This window comes from Trachypithecus francoisi, unplaced genomic scaffold, assembly GCF_009764315.1.
Source record: "Trachypithecus francoisi isolate TF-2019V2 unplaced genomic scaffold, Tfra_2.0 Lachesis_group13, whole genome shotgun sequence".
Classification (NCBI taxonomy): Eukaryota; Metazoa; Chordata; class Mammalia; order Primates; family Cercopithecidae; genus Trachypithecus; species Trachypithecus francoisi.
In genome coordinates, this window is record NW_022681458.1 from 26212797 (window position 1) to 26234095 (window position 21299).

The 21299-nt window shown below is 37.2% G+C and overlaps 1 protein-coding gene across 1 annotated transcript in view; it reads left to right on the forward strand.

Annotated features, from left to right (window-relative positions):
* The window catches only part of ABCA12 (ATP binding cassette subfamily A member 12), a 214955-nt gene that overhangs the window by 185147 nt on the left and 8509 nt on the right, over positions 1-21299 (forward strand). The window contains exons 40-50 of the mRNA XM_033230381.1: positions 2664-2718; positions 3282-3459; positions 4929-5044; positions 6355-6514; positions 7617-7870; positions 10632-10836; positions 12505-12614; positions 12917-13058; positions 14107-14241; positions 16568-16671; positions 18681-18773. Of these exons, the coding sequence (XP_033086272.1) occupies positions 2664-2718; positions 3282-3459; positions 4929-5044; positions 6355-6514; positions 7617-7870; positions 10632-10836; positions 12505-12614; positions 12917-13058; positions 14107-14241; positions 16568-16671; positions 18681-18773 (1552 nt within the window). The remainder of the gene's footprint in view (positions 1-2663; positions 2719-3281; positions 3460-4928; positions 5045-6354; positions 6515-7616; positions 7871-10631; positions 10837-12504; positions 12615-12916; positions 13059-14106; positions 14242-16567; positions 16672-18680; positions 18774-21299) is intronic.

A 21299-nucleotide genomic window follows, 5' to 3' on the forward strand; every position in this document is an offset into this window, starting at 1 on the left:
TTGTTGCATTAGAAGCAGTGGTCCATGGGAAGCATCTAATTTAAGGTTTATAACTGTAGAGACATCAGAAGATGTCTTATTTTTAATATACATTATATGTGAGAAAAATATTAATTGAAATTTTGAGATTTGAGTTCATTTAAAAGCATTTATTGACCAGTCTCTCTACTGTGGACATCATGCTGGATGCTGTAGAACCTACAGAGATAATTATGATATAGGTCCCTAACTGTGACATATTTCCTTGATCTTTCAGCTAAAAAGATGTATAAAAAACTGGTTCCACAGGATTTTGCATAGTGGAGTAAAATGTATTTCCAAGGATTTCTCTGGTGAAATAGAGTATTTCTTGATTCTGAAATACAAAGCAGAAATAAAAGAAAAGTTCTCCCTTGCCTATATAATAATTTAGCATTAGGGTTTAAGTAGGGCCCCTAGGAAAACTGAATCTCAGTTAAAAAGGGCCCCGTAGGCTGGGCGCTGTGGCTCATGGCTGAAATCCCAACACTTTGGGAGGCTGAGGCGGGCGGATCACGAGGTCAGGAGATCCAGACCATCCTGGCTAACACGGTGAAACCCCGCCTCTACTAAAAATACAAAAAATTAGCCGGGCGTGGTGGCGGGCACCTGTAGTCCCAGATACTCGGGAGGCTGAGGCAGGAGAATGGCATGAACCCGGGAGGCAGAGCTTGCAGTGAACTGAGATCACGCCACTGCATTCCAGCCTGGGTGACAGAGCGAGACTCTGTCTCAAATAAATAAATAAATAAATAAATAAATAAATAATAAATAAATAAAAAGGCCCCTTAATTTATACAAAAGATAAGAAAAGTATACGCCTACAATGATGTGATTAACATTATAAATCAACTTGGTTTTTGTTGTTGTTAGTTTTTTGCTTTAACTATATATTTTTTCTTTAATATACAACAGTTGCAGAACTCAACTTTAAAAGATGTTACATTCTACTTAAAATTATAAATGTAACTTGAGAGAATCTGCCTTTAGAATCATCTATAATATTCAGTGCTGTGCAAGGGCCTTAACATCCTAGTACAATGATCAAATACTATATGAACAGTAAGTGAGAAAGCTCTCACTTAGTTTATGACACTATAGGAACAAGTATTTAGGAGCATCTTCAATGGCATCCTCTACCATTCTCTTCCACAGTCACTCGGGCAATACATACTTTACCTTCACATTTTTTTCCTTTGGGAAACTGTTGACAGCTCATTTTTGACTTTGGCTAACCAAGGTGCCCTAAGGAAGGGAAAAAAAGAGCCTTGCTTTTTACTCAAGCATAAGCAGTACTAGGAGATCCCCACAATATGGGACTGTATTGGAAGTGAGTGACCACTTTTCTGAAGCCAGCTAATATCTATGAATCCTCTTAGACATTTATGTCTCAGTGAAAAGGCCTCGGGTATAGCTGAAGTTCCCAAGCCCTGCTCTGTTAGAGCTCTAGAAAAATAAGCATCTTAGAAGTAATAAAGGGGAAGGAGGAGTCTGCTCAGGCTATACTATTTCCCCACCACAGACACAGCACTAAAGAGGGATGGAGGAAGTAACTGTCTGCTCTTTAAGGGATCCTCATATAAATAATTGGTCCCTCTTTGAATTGCTTATTTAAATGTACGTTTCTGAAGTGCTGTTGAAATACAAACATATATATGACCAGATAGAAGGAAAAGATGGAACATAATTATTTAAATATAACACACTAGAGGGAAATGCAATATAAGAAATACAAATTGTTGGGGCCAGGCGCGGTGGCTCACGCCTGTAATCCTAGCACTTTGGGAGGCCAAGGCGGGCAGATCATGAGGTCAGGAAATCGAGACCATCCTGGCTAACACGGTGAAACCCCGTCTCTACTAAAAATACAATAAATAAATAAATAAATAAATAATAAATAAATAAATAAATATTAGCCGGGTGAGGTGGCGGGCACCTGTAGTCCCAGCTACTCAGTAGGCTGAGGCAGGAGAATCGCTTGAACCCAGGAGGCGGAGCTTGCAGTGAGCCTAGATCACGCCACTGCACTCCAGCCTGGGCGACAGAGCAAGACTCTGTCTCAAAAAAAAAAGAAGAAATATAAATTCTTGTTCCCTTCCCAACGGTTCTAAACACAATGTGAAAAACCTCTTTTTATGTGAGTGCCACCAATAGTATGGCATTAATGGGATTAGGGGAAAAATAATTTTCCTTTTAAAAAAGGTCCCCCGGCTGGGCGCGGTGGCTCAAGCCTGTAATCCCAGCACTTTGGGAGGCCGAGACGGGCGGATCACGAGGTCAGGAGATCGAGACCATCCTGGCTAACACGGTGAAACCCCGTCTCTACTAAAAATACAAAAAACAAACAAACAAACAAACAAAAAACTAGCCGGGCGAAGTGGCGGGCGCCTGTAGTCCCAGCTACTCCAGAGGCTGAGGCAGGAGAATGGCGTAAACCCGGGAGGCGGAGCTTCCAGTGAGCTGAGATCCGGCCACTGCACTCCAGCCCGGGCGACAGAGCAAGACTCCGTCTCAAAAACAGGTCCCCCAAATAAAATTGTTTAGATAATAATATAAGAAGGAAAGTGTTGAATATTATTAATCTAAAAATTGGTATTTCTGATTAACTGAATACCTATTAATAGAAGAACTGTTTCTTCTTTAAGGCATCATCATGTATAGCCATCCTTATCCAGGAGTGCAAGACCAAGAACAAGCCACGTAAGCAGATATCTCTAGCATGACTACTTTCTCCTTGACATAGCTGAGCCTCTGTATAAAGTGCTGTAATTGGAAATCACAGTTGTATCTGAATGAATGTCAATCTAGAAGGGCTGGTAATATGTCACTGACTGGGATAAAAGGAAGTTTCTGCAAGGGTGTACAGTGGGCTTGCCAAGTAGAGCTTGTTGACTGCAGACTCACAGCGTTTGCTGCTTTTATAAGTCAAATGATAAGTGCTACATCACTTCTACTTCCCTGCATAGCAAATGGTTTCTATGCTCAAAAATGATACATCCCTTGCACAGACTCAGTAACCGCTGGAGACCGAGGTTTTTCTATCAAATATCCCTAGTCAATTCCGATGCACTAGAACTACATTTATTCTGCGGTCACAGCTGAGTCACGTTGGAGATACTATCTGGCTGCCTTGCAGGATGCCTTATTTGTGTCACAGCCAACTCTTGTACTGTTTTGTTGATGGTTTTAGTTAGGAATCTTTCTGAGAGGAAAAGAGTTCCAAAAACTTATGTGTGTTTTCCTCTCCCTATTGCTCACTCTAGAATCAGCAGTTTAATCGATATTTTAGTGGCACTGTCTATCTTGATGGGCTACTCTGTCACCACCGCCAGCTTTGTCACCTATGTTGTAAGGGAACATCAAACCAAAGCCAAACAGTTGCAGCACATTTCAGGCATTGGTGTGACATGCTACTGGGTGACAAACTTCATTTATGACATGGTGAGTAATGTATGTCATTCATTGCAGGAAATAAAAGATTAATTTGGATAGAAGACATCAGTTTTCTATTCAAGAGTTATTTACTCTAGTTTGTTCAAATTGTTGTGACGAAGACAGGAAATAAAGAAAATGACTTGAGTCAGGCTTATCTTCATCCAGTGGTTGGAGGAAAGATAACCTACCTGCCCTCATCTCTGTGGACTGTATCAGATTCCCTAGGGCACTTAAAATGTGTATTTCTGGGCCCCACTCCAGACCTGTTAAATCCATATCTTAGGAGTGTGGAGAATATGCATTTTTAAAAAGATCACCAGGTGATTTTAAGCATGCTGAAGTCTTACTGTCAGTACTGTGGAGAAATAGAAGCTTAGCAGCAAAATATCCTTACCTAATTGTGCCAAACAATCAAGCTTATAAAAATTTAATCAACTAATAGTGAAAAATGTGTAGTAGCCCCTGCTAACGACACATTAAAGAAGATTAGTAGAAAAAAGAAGGAATGTATTTCATTGATAGCTCTCTCATTTGCATAAAATGGTCCCAAGTTCAGATGGTTGTTCGTGACTCCAAACATACCAATGTTGGCCAAAAGCCCAGGATGGGTACGCATTTGCCTGGTGATTAGAGTTGCTGTCAAGATCATTGGCTTAAAGGGTTGGAGAGTAATTAACTGCATTATCCATTTTGTTCATGTATCCAGTGAGGTCTAAAATGTGTTTGTTGTAGAAGTCAAATCTAAAAGAATAGTAATGACTGTTCAGGACTTAACAAGAGCTTTAATGTTAAGAAAATTTCAAGTACATACTTCTGTGAAGGTCTACTTAGTACTTTAGGATTCTGTTGTCTTATATCTGGAGCTCATTCCAATTTAGGAGATTCCTCCCCGACCTGTAAATTAAATTACCACCACCTTCATTGTGTCCATCTTCCTGCAAACTCCTCAGCATTTAATATTTCTACTTGCCAACAAAATGCTAAGTTATTTGTTCATATACCTGTGATTATGAGGATATGTGGGACCCGATGCCCTGCTGCTTTGCACAGAGTGGTTCACACTGATAACCAAGCTTTAGAAATCAACCATCTGAGAGAGTTCCGGGATTCAAAACGAAATCAATACTTTGAGGACTGAATGTAATACCAAGATACCTGCCTGTCTTATCTTTCTCACTGAACCTCTGTCACTGAACCATCCCAAGTCTCAAAGCCTAAAGGCAGGAACACCAGGGACTCCTTGTATATCTGTTAAAGATGGAGATTGGCTTAACCTCATACTGCAGGAGACAAATTCTAAAGTGAAATCAATGTAAAATAAGTTGAATGTTACAAGCAATGGGAACATAAATAAAGATTCATTTCTTCAAATTTTTCTAGGTCAACTTGTTGGAGTTTTAAACTAGATGGGTTATTGACTTTTTTTTTGAAAAATGCTTGTCACATATTAAACATTGTTTTAAATATTTCCATAGGTTTTCTACTTGGTGCCTGTAGCATTTTCAATTGGTATCATTGCGATTTTCAAGTTACCTGCATTCTACAGTGAAAACAACCTAGGCGCCGTATCTCTCCTACTTCTCCTGTTTGGGTAAGCTGCTGATTAAGCAATGAAAGAAGAATTAATAGAATTAAATGCCCCTAGATACAAATAGGACTAAATCTCATTAGCCAAATTACAACTGTCTTGGGGTTTCATTTGACATGAGTGATGACTAACAATACATTGCACTTGCTAGTCCATAGACTATAAAGTATAATACTTTTGAAAATTAATGTTATTAAGAGTAATACCTGAAATTAATAAGCATTTATTGGGTGCCAAGTGTCATGCTTTCTAATTTACATACGTGATCTCATTTACATAAAATGAAAGCTTTAGAATGACTAGAAAATATGTATACATGTATAAATTTATGTATTGACTATATGAGTATACATAGCATTATAAAGTGCATATATATTCATGTATACTTATTTATATTTATTTTTTTATAGATGTCTAAGGACACACATAATATTGTTTCTATAGTAAGCTAATATAGGTAATACAGGCTGATATCATCAATGCTTAGCATAACAAATCTTTCTGCCCTGAATACATGGTAGTAACCCTTAATTAGCAATTGTAGCTGATGCAGGAACTCTGTCTCTAGATCTATTTAATTGCCCCCAAATTGCTCAAGGTTTTGCTCAAAACAGGCTAGCCAGCTTCTAAGGATGCTCTTTCTGCTCAGCTAGACTTGAACAGTGTCATTACTTTTCCTCAACTTTAAATTATAAGATTTATACTGATTAAACTCTATTTCTGAGCAACCAAAAAGGCTTGCCTAGGCGGGATAATACCATATTCAGGATGGATTAATTTGTAGTTTTAATGATGTAGAACTACTCAAGGTTTCTTAAAAGAGGCTTTTTTCTGTCTTTTAAAAATACTCTTTGGATTTTTTTGTCAAAAAGGAATGAAAGAGAGATCTAGTTACAAGGCTTGACAACTCATCCCTAATGGTTATTTTTACTTTGGAAGCCCATTTAAATTGTTATTTTTTGTAAAATAGAATAATTAAGGCATTTCTTTTTTGAGACAGGATCTCACTCTGTCACCCAGGCTGGAGTGCAGTGGCATGATCACAGCTCACCACAGCTTGACCTCCCGGACTTAGGTGATCCTCCCACCTCAGCCTCCCAAATAACCAGGACTACAGGTGCATGCCACCATGCCTGGCTGATTTTCGTATTTTTCTGTAGAGACAGGGTTTTGCCAAGTTGCTCACGCTGGTCTCAAACTCTTGGGCTCAAGTGATCCACCTGCCTCAGCCTCCTAAAGCGTTAGTATTACAGGTGTGAGCCACCATGCCTGGCCAAGGCATAATTTTATTTCATTGTGTTTTTAACCTGCAGGTATGCAACATTTTCTTGGATGTACTTGCTGGCTGGACTCTTCCATGAAACAGGAATGGCCTTCATCACTTATGTCTGTGTCAACTTGTTTTTTGGCATTAATTCCATTGTTTCCCTGTCAGTGGTATACTTTCTTTCCAAGGAAAAGCCTAATGATCCGGTAAGGTCCCTTATTAGTCTGCTAAATTTCAGTGAATTTATCAAAAGCTTCAACATGTTCCAGATAGAAAGATTTTATTTATTCTGCATAAAAAAGAAGAATATCATTTGATTCTATTAAATTTGGGAGAGGAGAAACTACAGCTTTTAAAATCCTTTTTGGGCCTCATCTAAGTTAATGCCTATCATTGTATGTACTGAGTGTTAAAACTATTGACACTTGATAGGGCTTGAATGGTGTCATGGAGGTGAAATCAGATGTATTGTGCGGCCCTACAGAAATCGCAACCATTGGTCAGCTAAACATCTTCCTCATTAACAAATTCTTATGGTATGGTGGTGACAAGGACAATGACTTAGTTATATGACTGTGAGCTTTGATTCATTTGAACGTTCATAGAGAAAAAACCTAATTCATCCCCTTTCAATCATGTATTGAAGACTACTTCATCGTAAGCATCACTTTTCATTCAGAGCTGACAATTATGATTAGTGAGAAGAGAAGCACTAACAGTGCCAGGCAATTGAACAGAAAAGAATAGAGAGGAAATGAAGTGAACTGAGGACTAGACAAGCATATTCTGGGAGAAGGAAGAAAATTCATGAAGTGGAAGTTGTTGGCCCACGTGTGAATAATGTGAAAATGAGCTATTTGCCCCTCTTGGAGACATGTTGTCTCTTCTTCTACCTCATTTCACCATTTTAGTCCCTCTCCAAGTAGGGATTATCTTGGGTTCCAAAACTTTACTGTACTAAGTACCTGCCTCCCTCAGGCACATAATGATACCCTGTATCAGACCCCAACACGCTGGCTAGCCCTACATTCCTGGGATTAAAGGCAGGTCTAGAAATAATTTTGCCTCCAGGATTAGGTCCAACATTAGAGGTGGCCTCATACAATGATTTTCTGCTTGTATTTCAGTGATAAACATCCACCATTTAGTATACTAAATAGTTGTATGCAAATTCAGCCTACATGGGCAATAATTGTCAATCTAGATAAGCTTTTTAGGTTTCACTATTTGTCTACATCTATTTCTAAATTTTTGTCAGCTTTTTGGAAGCTTAACACTGAGTTTTATTTTTTATTTCTCTTATTTCAGACTTTAGAACTTATTTCTGAAACCCTCAAGCGCATTTTCCTGATTTTCCCACAATTCTGTTTTGGCTACGGTTTGATTGAACTTTCTCAACAACAGTCAGTCCTAGACTTCTTAAAAGCATATGGAGTGGAATACCCAAATGAAACCTTTGAGATGGATAAACTAGGTGCAATGTTTGTGGCTCTGGTTTCTCAGGGCACCATGTTTTTTTTCTTGAGACTCTTAATCAATGAATCCCTGATAAAGAAACTCAGGTAAATGTAATGAAAGCATACGTTTGACATCTAAAACAGGACTCAATTCAAGCTATTGAGAAAGAAGTCAATAGTCTAAGCTTTTCCATTGGTAATATGGAAATGTTTGGCTCAAAAACTTAAAAAAATTCTAGCATAATTCGCTATTTTATTCTAGTAAATAGTTATCAAATCTTAGTATGTGACTGCAACTATTGCTGTTGAGTGAGGGAATAAAATTAAATAAGCACAGTTGTTAACCTTAAAAAGATTAAGATACAGTGGTGAAGTGAAAATATATACATAAACAAAAGATGTCGTCTTTGAGTTGAGTTTGGGAAAATGGAAAACACTTTCTAGGCAGAAATGGGGAAAGAGGATTGAGTGTGGAGCATGTTGGCAATAAGTTTGGGAAAAGAAGACTAAGAAAAAGTGAAGACAGCATCATAAATGAGAAGAAATACACATGCAATTGACCCAGCAATTCCATTTCTGGAATGCTTACATATATGCTCACAGATATACAGACTTATGTATGTTTAAAGTTGTTCATCATAGTAACCATTTCCAACAGCAAAAGAATAGAAACAGCATAAACGTCCTTCATTTAGGGACTAATAGAACATTAAACAGCCATTAGAAAGAATGATATAGTTCTCTATGTAACATTTGGAAGTGTCTTTAATATTTACTAATTTAAAAATGCAAGGTTCAGAACTATGTGTAAAGTATATTGCCATTCAAGTTAAAAAGAAAAGAATTATTTATGCAGACATATCCATAGACTATCTCTAATTGTGAGTGCCTCTCCTGATGAGAGATATACATGGTTGAAGATGACCAGTTTTCACTATATATTCTTCGGTATCATTTAAATTTTAATGACATGTACATGTATCATCTATTGAAAAATAAAATTTTAAGTAAATAATGAGAGGAAATAAAAGAGCAGAGATAGAGAAATATATTAGAGCATATTTAATAAAGAAGTATTCTAATTTAATTAGAACATAGAATAAATGTAAGGAAAAAGTAGGAGTTACAGTTTAACATGCAGTTGGGAGATTATGGAATCTCTTAAATGCTTGGTAAAGAGATATGGTTTGGGCTTTATTCAACAAACAAATGGACATTCATTAAGAGTTTTTGAACAGAGAAAAACATGATGAAGTTGTGCTTGAAGAAGTGTAATTTTGTAGATGCAGTGCAGACTGGAATGGAAGAGTTAGAGACCCGGGAGCAGTTTTATCTCCTGGAGAAATCTAGCTGAGAAGGATAAAAGCCTATAGGACTAGGCAGAAAATAATCCATGATAGGGTGTTATAAGGCGCGGCGGCTCATGCCTGTAATCCCAGCACTTTGGGAGGCCAAGGTGGGCAGATCACCTGAGGTCAGGAGTTCGAGACCAGCCTGACGAACATGGTGAAACCCCATCTCTACTAAAAATACAAGAACTAGCTGGACGTGATGGTGCCTGCCTGTAATCCTAGCTACTGTGGAGGCTCAGGCACGAGAATTGCTTGAAACCAGGAGGCGGAGGTTGCAGTGAGCCGAGATGGCGCCACTGCACTCCAGCCTGGGCGGCAGAGCAAGACACCGTCTCAGAAAAAAAAAAAAAACAACAACAAAAAAGGCATTTCCAGTATTTGGAGACTGACTACATGATTTTGGAATAAGGAAGATGAGAAGAAACATTACAGTTGGGGTTTTTGGGGATCTCTTCAGAAGAAATTGGAACATTGGGAAGAAAACCTGGATTGATTTCTTTAAATTTTTTAATTAATTTATTTATTTTGGTATTTGTTAGCCAAGATATCAAGGTGGGTTTGGGACTTAATGAGTTTGGAGGGCTGATAACCTTAAAACATTGGCTAAATCCTAGGTGAGACATTAATAGTAAAACAAGTACAGAATAACAATAGCATTCATATTATTGATGATTATAAAAGTAGATATATCTGCTGTACAATATTGTACCTATAGTTAACAATACTGTATTGTGCACTTAAAATTTTGTTAAAAGGGCAGATCTTATGCTGTTTCTAAACTTAAAAAGAAAAAAAAGTAGAGAGGCTTTTTAAATTTAATTGAAAAAAAATTTTTTTTGAGACGGAGTCTTGCTCTGCTGCTCAGGCTGAAGTGCAGTAGTGTGATCTTGGCTCACTGCAACCTCTGCCTCCTGCGTTCAAGCAATTCTCCTGCTTCAGCCTTCCAAGCAGCTGGGACTACAGGCGTGCACCACCATGCCTGGGTAATTTTTGCATTTTTAGTAGAGACAGAGTTTTGACAGGTTGGCCAGGCTGGTCTTGAACTTCTGACCTCAGGTGATCCGCCTGCCTTAGCCTCTCAAAGTGCTGGGATTATAGGGGTGAGCCACTGCACCTGGCTGAAAGGATTTTTTTTTTTAAAGGTGATCATTGGTCTTAGGTTTGTAGATGATGAGTTCTCCTAACGATTCTGGAGTTCTTTAGTCCCTCTCTTAGGAACTAACTTTCAAACACTTCCTTATTACTGAAATTAGAATTATAAATCTTAACAGTGGATCTGTAAACATGTAAGGCATGGAGAACAAAAGCTGTTTCACAAATATCATAGTGAATACAGTGAAGAGGGTCTATATAGATTTCTTAAGTTATCTGAGTAGCATAATTCATTACAAATTTAAAAGAAGTCTAATGATGACTAGTACACTGTTGGTGACATGAAAACCCATGAAAACATGTCAAAATTGAATAATGTCATTTCAAAATCATTGATGTAAAATCACTGGGTCCATTTTTAGGCTTTTCTTCAGAAAATTTAATTCTTCACATGTAAGGGAGACAATAGATGAGGATGAAGATGTGCGGGCTGAGAGATTAAGAGTTGAGAGTGGTGCGGCTGAATTTGACCTGGTCCAACTTTATCGTCTCACAAAGACCTACCAACTTATCCACAAAAAGATTATAGCTGTAAACAATATCAGCATTGGGATACCTGCTGGAGAGGTAAGAAACTGTGTTTTGTTTCTAACTGTCCTTTTCATTGGCATACTGTGTGACAAATTAAAATCTTAATTATTGGCCAGGCACAGTGGCTCATGCCTGTAATCTTAGCACTTCGGGAGGCCAAGGTGGGCGGATCACTTGAGGTCGGGAGTTTGAGATCAGCCTAACCAACATGGTGAAACCACATCTCTACTAAAAATATAAAAATTAGTTAGGCATGGTGGCGCACGTCTGTAGTTCCAGCTACTCCGGAGGCTGAAGTACGAGTATCACTTGAACGTGGGAGGTGGAGGCTGCAGTGAGCTGAGATTGTACCACTGCACTCCAGCTTGGGTGACAGAGTGATTCTGCCTCAAAAAAGGAAAGAAAAAAATCTTAATTATTTTTCCATAATTTTTTTCTAGAAATATAAAAGTTAATCTGAATATTTCCATGGGAAAAAATACACACATGCATATAGATACACATACACACACATATATATATGTATATGTATACACATATAGAGTCATCCCTCCATATCCATGGGAGATTGGTTCCAGGACCCCCAAGGATATCAAAATCCACAGAAATCCACAGATGCTCAAGTCCCTGATATAAAATAATGTAGTATTGCATATAATCTATGCACATCCCACTGTATACTTTAAGTGATCTCTAGATTACTTACAATACCCAATGCACTGTAAATGCTATGTAAATGGTTGTTATCGTGTATTGTTTAGGGAATAAGAACACAGGAATTCTGTACACGTTCAGTACAGATGCTTTTATCCCCCCTGAATATTTTCAATCCATAGTTGGTTGGATCTAAAGGTTAGAAACCCAGGGATAAGGAGGGCTGACTGTGTATATAATTTCCATATGTCCAGGTATTAGGTTGGTGCCAAAGTTAATATTATTTACCCTATGAGTCTTCCCGCTTGGCAGAGGGAATTCAACAAGTCCTACCACACAGCAAGTCCTGAGCCCCTTCCTAAACTACTGTCTACTTGCTCTGGGGTAGACTTTGGTCAGGAAGCCTGTTCAAGGTGCTGTCTTAACCCTTTCATTTCCGGTCCTCCTCAAAAAACATCATAAAGACATAAGTTTTCGGAAGTGAGGTCCTAGGACTGCATCTATTTATTTATATTCTTGCCCTTCTCACAGAAGCAATATTAAAGCAGCATTGAAAAGAGAAAGCAAATATGGCTGTGCCACTTAGTTTTCCAAGCAGAGCTGCAAACTACACGCATCAAATTTATTTGACAGTACAAAGAAACTATTGCCTCAATAGCTTATTCAGTAAAGTTGTGATTTTGTGTGAATAATGTGAAATCTATAAATATAATTACTTTGTTGGGTTAGCAGATCTTATTTGTGGGGTATTTTATCATGTCACATAGAGGGATGATATAACATAATATGTAAAATAGGTCCTGTGTGTGTGTGTGTGTGTATAGATATATACACACACATGTTCAATGGTTAAAGGAAAAAGAATACATAGTATCCATTTGTTTTAAAAGAGGAAAGTTTTATCAAGAGCACTACTCTAGCCATGAATAATTCCAGTGATTTATTTATCTTGGTAATTTATTTCACCCAGGGAGAAGAGGGAGAGATACAAAAGCAGTATGTCATTGGTTTGGATTAAGGTTTACATCTTCTTTTTCTCCCTGAAACCAGTGTTTTGGCCTTCTTGGAGTGAATGGAGCAGGAAAGACCACTATATTCAAGATGCTGACAGGAGACATCATTCCTTCAAGTGGAAACATTCTGATCAGAAATAAGACTGGGTATGAAAAACTAATGCTTCGATTTACTGAGTACAAAGTACTTCAATGAGAAAAATAATTGAAATGAACATTTAATGTTATTTTGCAGTTATATTATTCAATCCTTAGGGGAGAACAAAGCTATTAAGGTGGGTGGAAATGTTTAAACCTTTAAATGTGAATCTGATAGTGGGATTATTTTATCTCTTTTTATCAAAGTCATTGACCACCATGACCAAAATAGAGCTACCTTCCCAGCATTTGGGAACCAGGAGGGATAAATCTTTTGAAATTCATCTGTGTTTTTGATTCTCTCAATTCAGATCTCTGGGTCACGTTGATTCTCACAGCTCATTAGTTGGCTACTGTCCTCAGGAAGATGCCTTAGATGACCTGGTAACTGTGGAAGAACATCTGTATTTCTATGCCAGGGTACATGGAATTCCAGAAAAGGATATTAAAGAAGTGAGTACAAGTGTGAAAAACTACTTCATTTGAAACCATTATTGTTTCTGCTTCTGTCCCCTGCCCCACCGCACCCCACTATCCCCCCTGCCCCACCATTTCCCCACAAAACCACCGGAAAAACTATGTCATTTTCCTTCTGGCAGTGGCAATGGCAGTGAGTCCCTCTTAGTTTGGTCATGTGTATTATATATGCACCTATGAAATTAGCTTTAGAAACTCCTTGGTCTGTGTTTGTTCAGTTACCCTTTTAAGAACTATTAAACAGAGGATCACACTTGCTTTAGGCTCTGGGCTGAGCATTGGTTGGTGATACCTGTACATCTTGTAGTGTTTGGATGAGCACTGACACAAAGAGTTAATGGCAAAATGCCCAAGTAAAATAGATTAGTTTCCACTTTGATTTTTAATCTATGGCTTTATATCTCACTGCAACTATTTGCCATTTTAATGAGATGGCTAACCCTTAGGGCAGTTTCTTCTGCTTTTGCAATCCTGAGGACCTGTTGTTTAAGTTCAACCAGGATTTCATTATTTGCCAGGGCTATTTAACTACAGAAATAACTACAAGAACCCATGATTCCTAATGTGCTAACGTTTTGATACTAGGTCAGTTTTAAATAGATTGAAAGCCTTTATGACAACTCACCCCTCAGTAAGAAGAAAGAGGAAGCAGCAATAACAGTCAGTGAGAACCCTGCCTTGTGAATTCTGTTTTAGCTCTATTAGGCCTTACTAGAGAATCTTGTGGTAATGCAGCAAAAAGTTCAATTTGCAATTGTAAACACACACACACATATATGATGGGGGAGGGAATCCCATCTGAAAATGAACCTCCAAAGAATCTCTTCAAATAAACTATTAATCTTAAAGTGATTCTTTGAAAATAAAAATAAAATCTAGTTGAATTTAAGTGTTTTCATTTTTTTTTTCCAGATATATTCTCCATGATGAAATTTTCTTTTCATGAGCACCTTTTTTTTCCATTTAGTGCTTTAAGGGTTTTGGCACAGGAAGGTCAACCTAACTCCTCTTTTATTGCCCACAGACTGTTCATAAACTCCTTAGGAGACTTCACCTGATACCCTTCAAGGACAGAGCTACCTCCATGTGCAGTTATGGCACAAAAAGAAAATTATCCACTGCACTAGCTTTGATAGGGAAACCTTCCATTCTACTGCTGGTAAGTGAATCATTATTTTAAAAGGCCACTCCATAATTAGAACAGCATTATCTGATTGTATGTGTTAACATTTCATCATCATGATTGCAGTCAACATTTATGGAGGTCTCACTATGTGTTAGCTATTGTACAAAGCACTTTATGTACACTATCTCAATAAAGGAGTTTATATCAGCAAAGAATTTGTTACCACAACAATATGCCCTCAAAAATGTTTTATCTGAAAGCAATGGCTTAGTGCATTTCAGAGGAAACACTGGCATGGAAATGGGAAGCAAAACAAATTCAAGGTACTCAAGTCAGTTATGGAATATGGTAGAATTTGATTCCCATCTATTGAAGAAATCACTCTCTTTTTCTGTTAGGAACTGAGTAGGTAAACTCCTATTTTCCAGCGTCTACTATGGAGGACAGGCACATTTTAGGACAATGTGTTGTACTAAAATTTTATTTCCTTGTTGCTTAAAAATATGAGCTATCTAGCTTAGGATGTGATGCATACCATCCTATTTCATCTGAATGGGGTGTGGTGTAGGATGGGGAAGAAATGCATTCCACATTTACATTTTTCTTAAGAGATGGAAAATTTAACTGATCACCTGGAAATATAAATTACACATAGTAGTAATGTTAATATTTTGCACCTCAAGTCTAACTTTGTAAAACGGTGTTCATTTCAGAGAAATATACTTGCCCTTATTTTGGAAAATCCCCTTCATTCAAGGACCTCCAAAGTCTGAAAGAGCCTTAACTATAAGGAATCATAATACAGTTATAAGTCACCACATTATTCCAGGGATTAAGTCATACAGTGGATCAAATCATTTAAACTGCCAGATAGAATGATGCACAGCCCATCTTTCTATAATACCAGAAGCTTATAATGCATTATATCTCTGCCAATCGATGCTTATAATGGAATTCTATTGTGTAAATGTTCCTTAAATTGAACAAAACAATCCTTAGACACCTCTGTGAAATAACAAATGTAAAGTACTTTAAAATGTTAAACGTTTGATGTAAACATTATGTATTAATGAACCAAAATGAAATATTGACTATGAAAGATACCAAGTTTTCTTCTACATGCATTTACTAAATATGCTATCTTCTTCAAAAATAGGAGCAGTGACAATGTATCCTTTGTTTCCCCAAATTAACACTCATTTCTTTATTTTTTAAAAAATTATTTAACTACTATTTTAATTGACACATAATATTTTATACATATTTATGGAGTATAGTGTGATATTTTGATTCCTGTATACAATATGTAATGATCAAATCAGAGTAATTAATTTATCTATCACCTCAAATATGTATCATTTCCTTGTGCTGGGAACATTCAAAATCCTTTCTTCTAACTATTTGAAAATATACAATAAATTATTATTAACTGTAGTCACCCTGCAGTGCTGCAGACCACTAGAACTTATTCCTCTTGTCTAGCTGTAATTTTGTATTCATTAACCAATCTCTCTTTATCCTCCTCTCCCCACTATGCCTCCAGCCTCTAGTAACCATTATTCTCCTCTCTACTTCTATGAACTCAACTATATTAGCTTCCACATAACCCATTCCTTTCTTTAGATTTAACACCATGCTGTAAATACAAGCCTCTAGTTATGTACATATGTACATATTTTTTGTTACAAATATATTTTTTAAATTTTTACCTAATCTTGACCTATAATGTGTCAAAATCTGTTATTGTGTGTTTAGATGATCTACTGCTACATTTTCTAATTTTATGTCTGAATGATTTTTCATAGTATCATTTACTTTGAAAAATAATGTATATCTTTCTACTCGGCAGTTTCTACAAATCTTGTTTTTATTTCCTAAGGAGTGTTAAATTTCAATTAATAACAGAAAATTAAAAATATACCTCAAACAAATTTACTGAAATATCAAATTATGTTCTTTCTGCTTCATAAAGCATATTATCACTCATAGCCACGATTCTGCTATCAGGACCAGGGTGGTAATCTTGTTGATGTGGCTTATATATGTGGCAAGGTAGAATTAAATGTAAGAACTCTACTTTGCCAGTAATGGAAGTGGAATTTTTTTCCAAAGAAACATAAGAGACAGACGTAAAGTAACAGGGTGTCAACTGAGACACTTTTTAAAACAGATTGACAATTTTAAATGATTAATTTTGAGCTTTTTGACAGCAACAGAAAGAAGCCTATTAAGTATAAAACGGGTTAGTCACAGGACCTCGAAAAGTGTTTCTGTTCTAGGGAAGTGAAATGCAGTAATTCACGAAAAGAACTTCATCAAAAATTAATTTAATAAATTTTTCTTGTAACTTTCCATTAAGGATGAGCCAAGCTCTGGGATGGATCCAAAGTCGAAACGGCACCTCTGGAAGATCATTTCGGAAGAAGTACAGAACAAATGTTCTGTCATCCTCACATCTCACAGGTAAACTGAGTGAAATCTTTAAAGTGAATCCACACAATCTTAGGATGACAGATGGGCAAAGGTAATCCTGTATAACACACACATATATATTTATATATAATTATATGTGTTATATATGTGTATATATGTTACACAGGATTACCTATATACTTATATATGTTATACACACACACACACACACACACACACACACACACACATATATATACGACAAATGCCGACAGTTGAATCAAACTATTTTATATTTATAGTAGTAGGAGCAAGTCAGGCAGGTTTCATGGTGAGAATCTAGTTCCTGTGGTGGGACAGAGTCTAAGGTCTCAGCAATCTTTTCAACATTGAATTTCTCATAACTTACGGCCCTCTTAACTCATCTGTGGCTCCCTATTGCCTGTCAAATAAAGTTCAGAATCTTTAGGCTCAACATGCAAGGCTTTCCATTCTATGGCCTCATCTAAATGCTCAGTCTTTTTACCCTGCAACACCCTCTTCTATCAGTCAATCTGAATGACTCCTGGTTCTACATTCTTCCCATCTCCATACCCTTTCCCATCTCCAAGCCCCTTCTTTGGCTGTGCTTTCAACTTGATTTTTTTTTTTTTTTGAGAGAGTCTCACTCTGTCACCCAGGCTGGAGTCCAGTGGCACAACAACTCCTCACTGCAACCTCCGCCTCCCGGGTTCAAGCAATTCTCCTGCCTCAGCCTCTCACGTAGCTGGGACTACAGGCGCCCACCACCACGCCCAGCTAATTTTTCTATTTTTAGTAAAGGCAGGGTTTCAGCATGTTGGCCAGGCTGGTCTCAAACTCCTGACCTCAAATGATCCACCCACCCTGGCCTCCCAAAATGCTGGGATTACAGGCATGAGCCACTACACCTGGCCTGAAATGGTCTTTTCACAAAATCTCTCCAAGTTCTAATCTTACCAGTCCTTCCAGAACCAGCTCACATGCCTCTCCTCCACGAAGCAGACACTTCCAATCAGCTAAGTATAAGAGACACTAAATCATTTTATCCGTGCCTCTCTTATGAGGATGGCCTTGTCTTACAATTTGTATTAAGTTTATGTTTGCATTATGATTGTCACATAGGAGAAAAAGTATTAGATTTGCTTATTGTCAAGAGACCTGTTTATATCATAGTTTGCCCCAGCACAGTGGAGCCAATCATTTAATTTCCATTGGCTTTTGTATGAGGTCGACAGGGTGATACCTAAAATCACCTCCAATTATCATAGACCATGAAATTAGAGACTGTATAATCAAGTACAGGCTAACTAGTTATAAATCCAAAAATAGGAAAGCCAACAGAATATGGGGTACGTGGCATAATGGAAAAATCTTAGTGTTATTTTGAAAACATTTCTGAGGAAGTGTAGGTCTTGAATCAAAGCTTGAAAGAAATCGTAGGTTTGATTTGGGGGGTATTCCAGGTGAGAGAAAGACGGTCTCGAGTTTTAGAATAAACAGTAATAAACCCTATCTGAAGACATTTAATTTATATTTTAAAAGATTGGTTTTTGTTCTCCTTTAAAAGAACTAAAAACTAAAAGAGAATCAAGAAACTAGGCCAGGTACGGTGGCTCATGCCTGTAATCCCTGGACTTTGTGGGGGGCCGAGGCAGGAGGATCACTTGAGCCCAGGAGTTCAAGACCCAGCCTGAGCAACACGGCAAGACCCCCATGTCTACAAAAAAAAAATTAAAATTAAAATATTAGCCAGACGTGGTGGTGCACGTCTGTCGTCCCAGCTACTCAGGAAGCTGAGACAGGAGGATTACTGGAGTAAAGGAGGTCAACGCTACAGTGAGCCATGTTCAAGTCACTGCACTCTAGCCTGGGCAACAGAGTACCGCCCTATCTCAAAAAAAAAAAGAAAAGAAAAGAAAAGAAAAATACTAAAATAGTATTTCCAAGTGCCATAATGAAACAATTATGCTTATGCTCATGAACTTCAACCCAAGTTTTCTGTGTCCTGAATGCTAATATGATCCTGCTTTGTCTTTTAGCATGGAAGAATGTGAAGCTCTCTGTACCAGGTTGGCCATTATGGTGAATGGAAAGTTCCAATGTATTGGATCTTTGCAGCACATAAAGAGCAGGTGAAGAACAAATGCAGTGTTTAACAGGAGTATTGGGTCATCAGTCTAATGGTGCTCACTCAGATTCAAGGATTATCTCAGCAGCCTGAGTAGTAAAACTAGAATGGACAATATAATCTTTGGAAGCTAGTCATTAACTCACCTTAAATTTAAATTATTTTATTGAGAATTTTATGAATTTTTCCTTAAATATTTTAGTTAACTTATAAATTTAACTCATAAATGTATTTTAGTTAATGCATAAATTTAGAAGGCCAAAACTGAAAAAAAAAAAAAAAAAAATTCACAACCAAAATACTCTCAGGTGGAAGTTCTAGAGTTTACCCAATAATAAATTAGACCTTGACAAGTAAATGAAGGCATAGATTGTATCTAGCATGTTCATTTGCCATTTGCACAGTCTTTCAGTAAGCTACCTAACATTCATACCACATTCAAAACCTTTTAATCAAGAGTACATTGGAGAAATGTGCATAAATATCATACTACTATCAAATTTAATAGTTCATATATACCAGAGTGTAAATGCATTTATACATATCCATGTTAATCTCCAAAATTCAGAATATTTTATGCTTTTCTCTATAACAAGTTGACTTTCTTGCAAGATAGTATTAACCATGATAAGGAAAAAAGGATGAAAGAGGCATTATGTTGCTCCTAGAGAGTCTGTTGTGACTTCTTTATAAACTCTATTCTTGGTGCAAACAGTTAGCTAGCACATTGATTTAATATTTATTTTTAAAACCCCAATAGCATTAATTTTTATTGATGACACCAAATCTCCAATGACCTGCTTATCAATACCTCGCTTACTTTAAATTAGAATGCATTTAACTTTACAAGTGTATTGTAAAGACCATCGCCACTATGAAGAAACTGCATCAACTAACGGGCAAAATAACCAGCTAGCATCATAATGACAGGATCAAATTCACACATAACAATATTAACCTGAAATGTAAACGGGCTAAATGTCCCAATTAAACAGACTCCCAAATTGGATAAAGAGTCAATACCCATCAGTGTGCTATACTCAGGAGACCCATCTCATGTTCAGAGACACACATAGACTCAAAATAAAGGGATGGAGGAATAGTTACCAATCAAACGAAAAGCAAAAAAAAAAAAAAAAAGGCAGGGGTTGCAATCCTAGTCTCTAATAAAATAGACTTTAAACCAACAAAGACCAAAAGAGACAAAGAAGGGCCTTACCTAATAGTAAAGGGATCAATGCAACAAGAAGAGCTAACTAGCCTAAATATATATGCACCCAATACAGGAGCACCCAGATTCATAAAGCAAGTTCTTAGAGACCTACAAAGAGACTTAGACTCCCACACAATCACAGTGGAAGATTTTAACACCCCACTGTCAATATTAGACAGATCAATGAGACAGAAAATTAACAAGGATATTCAGGACATGAAGTCAGCTCTTGACCAAGTGGACCTAATAGACATCTACAGAACTCTCCCCCCGAAATCAACAGAATATACATTCTTCTCAGCACCACATCACTATTCTAAAATGGACCACATAATTGGAAGTAAAACACTCCTCAACAAATGCAAAAGAACAGAAATCATAACAAACAGCCCCTCAGACCACAATGCAATCAAATTTAAGAAACTCACTCAAAACCACACAATGACATGGAAACTGAACAACCTGCTCCTGAATGACTACTGGCTAAATAATGAAATTAAGGCAAAACTAAATAAGTTATGTGAAACCAATGACAACAAAGATACAACATATCAGAATCCCTGGCACACAGCTAAAGCAGTGTTTAGAGGGAAATTTATAGCACTGAATGACCACAGGAGAAAGTGGGAAAGATCTAAAATTGACACCCTAACATATCAGTTAAAATAACTAGAGAAGCAAAAGAAAAGAAGTTCAAAAGCTACCAGAATATAAGAAATAACTAAGATCAGTGCAGAACTGAAGGAGATAGAGACTCGAAAAACCTTTCAAAAAATCAATGAATCGAGGAGCCGGTTTTTTGAAGATTACCAAAATGGACTCCTAGCCAGACTAATAAAGAAGAGAAGAATCAAACAGACACAATAAAAAATGATAAAGGGGAGATCACCACTGATCCCACAGAAATACAAACTACCATCAGAGAATACTATAAACACCTATACAAAAATAAACTAGAAAATCTAGAAAAGATGGATAAATTCCTGAACACATACACCCTCCCAAGACTAAACCAGGAAGAAGTCAAATACCTGAATAGACTAATAAAAAGTTCTGAAATTAAGGCAGTAATTAATAGCTTACCAACCAAAAAAAGCCCAGGACCACATGGATTCACAGCCTAATTCTACCAGAGGTACAGAGAGGAGCTGGTACCATTCCTTCTGAAACTATTCCAATCAATAGAAAAAGAGTGACTCCTCCCTAAATCATTTTACAAGTCCAGCATCATCCTGATACCAAAACCCGGCAGAGACACAACAAAAAAAGAAAATTTCAGGCCAGTATCCCTGATGAACATCAATGCGAAAATCCTCA